The following is a 9,578-nucleotide window of genomic DNA, read 5'->3' on the forward strand; positions in this document are numbered from 1 at the left end:
ACTGTACCGTTCAAAAGACGTCAAGTTCATAATTTGTAGACTTGTATATTTTTCTTTGGAAAATACCTGAAGACAGTTCAGCCAAAAAAACAGACCAATCACAGGCCTGCAATGACTTCATTTGAAGATTACATCGACAGCAGCGCCTAACTTTTATAGCAGTTGTTCAATTCTTTTGATGTACGTCACAGGACCAAAATACCTGTATTATTTGTGGTTGCCCACAAAACCTTCAGTTTTGCTATAAGCTATTCCAGGCGTGAATATAACGAGTGATAGTAACCCCTTGAGTTTAGAGGATGACATTGTCAGACAAACAAATTTCAATCCATGTCCGATCATTTCACGACATATATATACATAAAGGCCTTTGATGTGAATTTTCAGAATGTTTCGTCATTAGGATTTCAAGATTATATCACAAGAAATTTTCTGTCGCTGTAATTTTTTTTGTCATGGTATAAAAATACAAAGACGTCGAATAGTTGTCCAAATACGAGTTTATTAAATTACTTCTCTATGAGTCTGAAGGCGATTTCCAGAGTGTCCGAAAATCGACCCGTCGAGACCGATCTCTAGATCATAACTTATTACAAAATATGAGACATGGAATTAAATCTACAATTGATACAATGGATGACACCTGGCATGTATGTATCTGACTCTATTATGGCTGGTCGGTACTCGGACAGGTGAGATAATTAGATCAACTATTGTCCGAGTCGTACGTGTCATGGTACTATTAAGACCAGTTTGGATAATTAACTTCTAAGGGTAGATCAGTTATAAAAACCACAATGAATAAATTGCAATTAGCCTATGTCATATTTGGAGTAATTAACTGAATTAGACTTGAATAAATACATATTCAAAAAGTAGTTTTAAATTATATTATGTCATAAGACGAAAATAAAATTACGAAAGTTTGTGGTAATTGATTAAATAATTATTGAATTAAAATATTATCCAATGTCCACAAAATACATAATTATCCAATGTCCACAAAATACATAAATTTATTATGATAATTATCTCTAGAAACCAAATTGTAAATGGACAGACGGGTGATACGAAGATGGAAAATTCCACAGATTTCTTATATAATATCACAACTAAATTAAAATGAAATGAATAATGTATTGTCAATGCTTAATTTCCGTCAGTTTACAAGTCTTTGTTATCATAACTAATTATATATTGTAGGCTACATATATGTGTCTCAGTGTAACACAGAATGTCCCCCAGTTTAGTAGAGAAACCTCCGTTATCGTAACTTGTCCCCATGCTACATATATGTGTCTCAGTGTAACACAGAATGTCCCCCAGTTTAGTAGAGAAACCTCCGTTATCATAACTTGTCCCCATGCTACATATATGTGTCTCAGTATAACACAGAATGTCCCCCAGTTTAGTAGAGAGACCTCCGTTATCGTAACTTGTCCCCATGCTACATATATGTGTCTCAGTGTAACACAGAATGTCCCCCAGTTTAGTAGAGAGACCTCCGTTATCGTAACTTGTCCCCATACTACATATATGTGTCTCAGTGTAACACAGAATGTCCCCCAGTTTAGTAGAGAGACCTCCGTTATCGTAACTTGTCCCCATGCTACATATATGTGTCTCAGTGTAACACAGAATGTCCCCCAGTTTAGTAGAGAGACCTCCGTTATCGTAACTTGTCCCCGTGCTACATATATGTGTCTCAGTGTAACACAGAATGTCCCCCAGTTTAGTAGAGAGACCTCCGTTATCGTAACTTGTCCCCGTGCTACATATATGTGTCTCAGTGTAACACAGATGTCCCCCAGTTTAGTAGAGAGACCTCCGTTATCGTAACTTGTCCCCATGACTACATATATGTGTCTCTACCAGAGTCCCCAGTTTAGTAAGAACTCCGTTACAGATGTGTCCATGTCCCCCAGTTTAGTAGAGAGACCTCCGTTATCGTAACTTGTCCCCATGCTACATATATGTGTCTCAGTATAACACAGAATGTCCCCCAGTTTAGTAGAGAGACCTCCGTTATCGTAACTTGTCCCCATGCTACATATATGTGTCTCAGTGTAACACAGAATGTCCCCCAGTTTAGTAGAGAGACCTCCGTTATCGTAACTTGTCCCCATGCTACATGTGTCACAGTGTAGTTATGTAAGACAGACTTTCCATCAGTTCAGTAGAGTTGAAAGATACGAATGTGATCCCGACCATCATGAGAAGCATTAATGTTAGATACCACAAACTTGTCGCCATGAAAAGCTATTGCCCATGGCGTCTGTATTCCGTGTGCTGATGTCAGCAGTTCCCTGACCCGTGTGCCGTCCCCAGACATCTGAACGACATTGTTTGAATCCATACCACACAAATAAATGTTTCCCTCACTATCTACATCTATTCCCCTGGAACCTTTCAAGACGCCAGCCTTCATCACATCCGTGTGACGTTTGTCGGCCGACAGTCTGGACACTGCCACTTGTCCCTGAGATGTGTTATAAACACTGACGAGTATGTCGCCCGTCACTGTATCCCGGACCAGGTTCCAGCAGGTAGTGTTATATTGGTGTAACAGGTCGATGGCTCCGTCCTGTGTTATACTGTATACTCCTCCGTCACTCACTACAAACCTCCCGTCTGTATATGCGACACCATACCAATCGTTCTCTGTGTTGATGACAGATAACAGAGATAGTCTTGAATCCTCCACTTTCACGATACGTACACCTACCCCATCACCAGTGACTGCCACTGTATTGTTGTCCACCAAACATACATCCCGTGGATAACCAGGAACGGTCAACTGATCCAGGTACTGCCCCTCATCTGTAAACAGCTTCAGTTTACTGTTATTGTAGTCACTCACTACCATGGTGCCATCAGGAAGGTACAAAACTCCACAAACACAACAGTAACTCTGATCTTCTGGAATCTTTATGTTGAACTTCTTTATCTCCTTCACCTGACAGTCTAACAGTGACACTGGACGAAAACCAGGATCAACAGGAAATCGTCGAGGCTTTTTCTCGATAACAATCTTCCCCAACATGGCAACACCTTCAGTTCTAGACTTAGGAAGCTGGTGCTGAATACTGACTGAAGTAGAGGAATCTCTCATGTCTTTGATCAGATCCTGACATGACTCGATCTCGGCCTGTCCTCTCTGATACATCATTATGGCCTCCGTGGGGTTGTTTTCCTCCACAGCTTTGACGGAGGACTTCATGGTACTAAGCATACACTTCATCAGACGATCACATTGCCGTAACGACACCTCCATCTTCTCCTTCTCCTCTTTATACTTTGTAACCAATTCATCCGTGACGGCTTTCTGACATTCATCTAGCTCTTCATCAATCCTCTTGCGTAGATCCGTGATACTCTTCAGAGCCATTTCTTGATTTTGTACCAAAGTTTGAATCCGTTCATCAAAGTCCGTCACTAACGACTTCAGGACATCTGCCCCCTTCTTCAGTTTCTCTTTCATGTCTTCTAGTTGTTTCCCACTTTTTACCTTCTCTAAATATTCCTTTGCTTTAATGGTAATTTCACATTGCTTGTGGAATTTGATCATACATTCAGAACATCCAAGACATTTGTGTTTCTCACAATACCAAAGCATTTTTTCTTCATGTTGATGACATTTCGGGACCGATTCTTCCTCTTTTGACCGCCTGATATCATACTCACTGATATCTAAGATATCACAGTCATTGTGTATGAAATCATGGTGTTGTTCCTTACAGCTCTCACAAAAGAACGAGTTCATCATCTTGCACCAGAACTTAGCTGGATTCGTCATGGTACCTTTCCTCTGGCAGGGTTTGCAGTATGGTAATTCAGTCGAACGCTCTTTAAGCTGGATAAGGTCCTGGATCATGACATTAGTCGGGAACTGCTCCGCCCACTTCTCCTTAGCCTCTGTTTGATTGACAGGTGAGGTCGTCCTCCGACAGATCGGACATGGAAATGATGTGTCCGACACCCTTTTCTCGGAGATTTCCTTGGTGATATAGGTCCCCAGACATTCCTGACAGAAGCTGTGAAGGCAGGGTAAGGACTTGGGTTGTCGGAGTCTATCAAGGCAGATTGGACATTCAAGTAAGTGTGAATGTAGTTCTGGAGGTCGTCCTCCTTCGGCCATTGTGAGGGTCAGTAGTGGTCAAGTTATACCTGAAAATAAATCATCGTTATAAGACAATGACGTGCTGTGTTTTAATTGACAGCGTAATATAAATCTCAATAATTTTACAACGTGGCTATATTACTGCTTTTCCGTATTTGCATATTACAGAGTTACCTTCCTTCGGGGTGTGTATCAATTATGACGTCATTTTTTCAATCATGTCGTTTTTCAGGTTAGACTCACGCACACATAACGCCATAATCATTACCTACCCGCATGGGCATATACAGTGTAGTTCTGTAATATGCAAATACAGCATAACATGGTACTTAAAAAAATCCTCTTGACGTGTTTATATTTCACACATAATGCAATTTGTAATTGCGATATTCCTTACTTTTGCTGTTACTACAAACATAATAAGTATATCATACCCAACATAACATTGACCCAATAGCAACAGAATTTTAATATGTCTTTGCCAGGTAGTATGGTAAGAGGTGTAACGAACTGGGTCAATCATCGTTGACCAGGTAAGTAATTATACGTCGGTATATCATCTGGCTAGTGTTCGGAGGTCCCGAGTTCGAACCCCGGTCTGACCGCTACATTTTCTCCTCCTGTTACAAAATTGGCGAATTTATTTAGCAGGGGATATGTTATTCTCGGTACTCCAGGGGTTCCGATCACTTACGATCTCTACACCCTGGACTATCTCATAGTAAACTTAAGGCAGCTCAGGGGAACAAATCTTAACCAATCACAGGCCTGCAGAAATTTGTTTTGAAGACTAAAGGGAGAGCGATGCCCAACATCAAAGCCACCCAGTCACAGTTCTGTTGCCTCCAGTTTTACGATGAGATACTCCTGGGGTGTAGAGATCGTATGTGATTGAAACCCCTGGAGTATTGAGGATGGCGCTGGATATAATGTCAGTGAAAGTAACCCCTGGAGCATCGAGGATGGCGGTGGATATAACGTCAGTGACAGTAACCCCTGGAGTATTGAGGATGGCGGTGGATATAACGTCAGTGACAGTAACCCCTGAAGCATCGAGGATGGGGATATGTGAACGTTTGAGCTGTTGTGTCTTCTGAACAAAAGCTTTGAAAATGTGGCGGAATTGGACTTGGTCGATCATTCGTTCAGTTAGTAGAGCTTGCTAGTGTTAGGAGATCTCGGGTTCGAACCCCAATCTGGTCGCTATATATTCTCCTCTCCTGTTACAGAGGCCCCATATCCAACAAGGTTTAGGCAAGAACGCAGATGACGATATAAATCCTTGGTTTCGTGATGATGCAGTTTCATGTTTTTATTACAAAACCAACAATTCTACATACGTATATATCTATGCACCAAATTTCACCACACTACATGTATAGAGGGAAGAGTATTATATTTAGATAATATTATATACCTGTGAACAATGTAAGGAAATCAAATAACTGGAACTAGAGTACTGTCACACCGATGTTAATGTCAAACAAATACCCTACTTTCGGTTTGTACTAGCCCTATCAGAGTACTGTCACACCGATATTATAATGTCAAATCGATATCTACTTTCGGTTTGTACTAGCCTATCAGAGTACTGTCACACCGATATTATAATGTCAAACCGATATCTACTTTCGGTTTGTACTAGCCCATCAGAGTACTGTCACACCGATATTATAATGTCAAACCGATATCTACTTTCGGTTTGTACTAGCCTATCAGAGTACTGTCACACCGATATTATAATGTCAAACCGATATCTACTTTCGGTTTGTACTAGCCCTATCAGAGTACTGTCACACCGATATTATAATGTCAAACCGATATCTACTTTCGGTTTGTACTAGCCCTATCAGAGTACTGTCACACCGATATTATAATGTCAAACTGATATCTACTTTCGGTTTGCACTACTCTATCAGAGTACTGTCACGCCGATATTATAATGTCAAACCGATATCTACTTTCGGTTTGTACTAGTCTATCAGAGTACTGTCACACCGATATTATAATGTCAAACCGATATCTACTTTCGGTTTGTACTAGTCTATCAGAGTACTGTCACACCGATATTATAATGTCAAACCGATATCTACTTTCGGTTTGTACTAGCCCATCAGAGTACTGTCACACCGATATTATAATGTCAAACCGATATCTACTTTCGGTTTGTACTAGCCCATCAGAGTACTGTCACACCGATATTATAATGTCAAACCGATATCTACTTTCGGTTTGTACTAGCCCATCAGAGTACTGTCACACCGATATTATAATGTCAAACCGATATCTACTTTCGGTTTGTACTAGTCTATCAGAGTACTGTCACACCGATATTATAATGTCAAACAAAAGATTGACCTGCTGTTCAGTTCTTATGTTAGTTTTATATACATTATCACTACATATTATATACATATAATCACACAACTTTAAACTCGTGTACTCACCACACAGACCACAGGTTTTCTTTGATTAACCTTCGAAGGGGAGGTCTGTCCTAAACTTTGTCCTGCTCGCACTTATATGTACATGGAAAATGTGTACCCCAGTAGATAATACCCTAGCTAGATAGCTAGATAATACATGTAGCAGTCTGCTCGATTTGAAAGCACGGGTATCTGAGAATTAGTTACAGTTTATAGAGATTGAACTGTGTTTTGATTGCGTTAAAGGTGGTATGAACGCAATGGATACAGACATATTCAATGTAGCACGTTAGACGATTTTGGACGTTTTAGGGGTCTAGATCAAAATAATTATGGACCCACCAGAGTTCCCATAGACCATTTGTAGACGTTTTAGGGGTCTAGATCAAAATGATTATGGACCCACCAGAGTGCCCATAGACCATTTTTAGACGTTTTAGGGGTCTAGATCAAAATAATTATGGACCCACCAGAGTGCCCATAGACCATTTGTAGACGTTTTAGGGGTCTAGATCAAAATAATTATGGACCCACCAGAGTTCCCATAGACCATTTGTAGACGTTTTAGGGGTCTAGATAAAAATATTTATGGACCCACCAGAGTGCCCATATACATTTTTAGACGTTTTAGGGGTCTAGATAAAAATAATTATGGACCTACCAGAGTTCCCAAAGACCTTTTTAGACGTTTTAGGGGTCTAGATCAAAATGATTATGGACCCACCAGAGTGCCCAAAGACCTTTTTAGACGTTTTAGGGGTCTAGATCAAAATAATTATGGACCCACCAGAGTGCCCATAGACCTTTTTAGACGTTTTAGGGGTCTAGATCAAAATCTTTATGGACCCACCAGAGTGCCCAAAGACCTTTTTAGACGTTTTAGGGGTCTAGATCAAAATGATTATGGACCCACCAGAGTGCCCATATACATTTCTAGACGTTTTAGGGGTCTAGATCAAAGTAATTTTGGGCTCACCAGAGTGTCCATAAACCTTTTTTTTTTTTTTAGATATTTTTGGGGACTAAATCAAAAATCGGTACAAATCATACTCTACATTGTACTATACATGTATAGTGTATAGTACATGTAATTATATAAACTGTAACTAATTCTCAGATCCCTGTGTCTGAAAGTATCTACCGGTGTACCCCTGTATATCACTATCATCCTTGATACTCCAGGGGTTCCAATCACTTATGATCTCTACACCCCTACACTACCTCATAGTAAAGCTGGAGGCAACAGAACAGAACAGGTTATTTAGTCGTTTGATGTACATCAAAAGAGCCGTATAACGGTACACTGTGGTTGGCTCTGTGGCTTTGATGTTTGGCGTCGCTCTCTCTGTAGTCTTCAAATGAAATATTTATGATGTTTATCAATATCTAGCTTGATGTTTTAGGAAATCATCATCATTAAATAAATATAGCAATTCAGATTATTTATGTATATATCAATATTAATTTGTATCTACTGTTAATATGTAAGGAGAGGCGTGTATAGGCATGTTGCCTGTTGCCCAATTCCGATTGTATGTAACATCTGACAATAAAATATTCTGAAATGAAAATGAAATCTTTGCAGACCTGTGATTAGATCAGATGTTTCCCGCTGAGTTGCCTCCCCTGAGAAAGTTTAGGGGTGTAGAGATAGTAAGTCATCGGAACCCCTGGAATATTGAGGATGTACCAATATGGACTCACCAGGGTGTCCATAGACGTGTTTTAGACGTTTTAGTGGTCTAGATAAAACAAGAGGCCCATGGGCCTTAACGGTCAACTGATATTGATACAAATTAGTTATGTCATTTACTAGCCAACTGATGGCTTTTGTCAACGAAATAGGAACATACATTATGTATTTTCGGATAAAATGTAATAAGTCTATATTAATACCCACCGTCTCTTAATAATTTTTGCACTGAATGGCTCTTATTATTAAAATTATGCGATATGTTTTAATCTTATGCATTGTATTTTATTTTGTGTAATAGAGTTTGAGACGTTCATGAAAGATATGTATTATGTTGCGATGAAGGGTAAGGTCGCACGAGTTATCTCCCCTGACTCATAGCGGTATTGTTTGCAAGTGTTTCCTTGTGGTGTTCATAATTTAAAATAGGAATTATCCATTCCCTATCTAACATGAAAGTGTCAGTCGAGGCGAATACACATTACAGTCCCCTGCGGTTGGTAAATATTATACAGGAGACAAACATGCCACAGTCCCCTATGATTGGTATGGGTTAATGCTACAGTCCCCTATGATTGGTATGCATTATACAGGAAACAAACTTGCCTCAGTCCCCTGTGATTGGTATGGGATATACAGGAGACAAATATGCCACAGTCCCCCGTGATTGGTTTGTATTATACAAAAGACAAATATGCCACAGTCCCCTGTGATTGGTATGGGATATACAGGAGGCAAACATGCCACAGTCCCCTATGATTGGTATGCACTACACAGGAGACAAACATGTCACAGTCCCAAGACAAATAAACCACAGACCCCTGTGATTGGTATGGATTATACAGAAGATAAGCATGTCACAGTCCCCTGTGATTGGTATGGATTATACAGAAGATAAGCATGTCACAGTCCCCTGTGATTGGTATGGATTATACAGAAGATAAGCATGTCACAGTCCCCTGTGATTGGTATGGATTATACAGAAGATAAGCATGTCACATACAGGAGACAAGCATTCCACAGTCCCCTGTGATTGGTATGGGTTATACAGGAGACAAACATACCACAGTCCCCTGTGATTGGTATGGATTATACAGAAGATAAGCATGTCACAGTCCCCTGTGATTGGTATGGATTATACAGAAGATAAGCATGTCACAGTCCCCTGTGATTGGTATGGATTATACAGAAGATAAGCATGTCACAGTTCCCTGTGATTGGTATGGATTATACAGAAGATAAGCATGTCACAGTCCCCTGTGATTGGTATGGATTATACAGAAGATAAGCATGTCACAGTCCCCTGTGATTGGTATGGATTATACAGAAGATAAGCATG

General features: G+C 40.0%; 1 protein-coding gene across 2 annotated transcripts; it reads right to left on the reverse strand.

Moving 5' to 3' along the window:
* Positions 1-997: 997 nt before the first annotated feature.
* Positions 998-6,703, reverse strand: LOC138305515 (transcription intermediary factor 1-beta-like). Of its 2 annotated transcripts, XR_011205710.1 has the most exons (3): positions 6,568-6,703; positions 1,940-4,167; positions 998-1,745 (listed from the first exon to the last, which is right to left on the reverse strand). XR_011205710.1 is itself a non-coding variant. In XM_069245774.1 (2 exons), exon 2 carries the CDS (start codon positions 4,136-4,138, stop codon positions 2,174-2,176), a length of 1,965 nt encoding a protein of 654 aa, XP_069101875.1. In that variant the 5' UTR covers positions 4,139-4,167; positions 6,568-6,703; the 3' UTR covers positions 1,921-2,173. The 2 variants fall into 2 exon arrangements, 1 of the variants encoding a protein (XP_069101875.1); XM_069245774.1 differs by lacking the exon at positions 998-1,745 and having other exon boundaries at positions 1,921-4,167.
* Positions 6,704-9,578: the final 2,875 nt, after the last annotated feature.

This window comes from Argopecten irradians, chromosome 13 (assembly GCF_041381155.1).
Source record: "Argopecten irradians isolate NY chromosome 13, Ai_NY, whole genome shotgun sequence".
Lineage (NCBI taxonomy): Eukaryota > Metazoa > Mollusca > Bivalvia > Pectinida > Pectinidae > Argopecten > Argopecten irradians.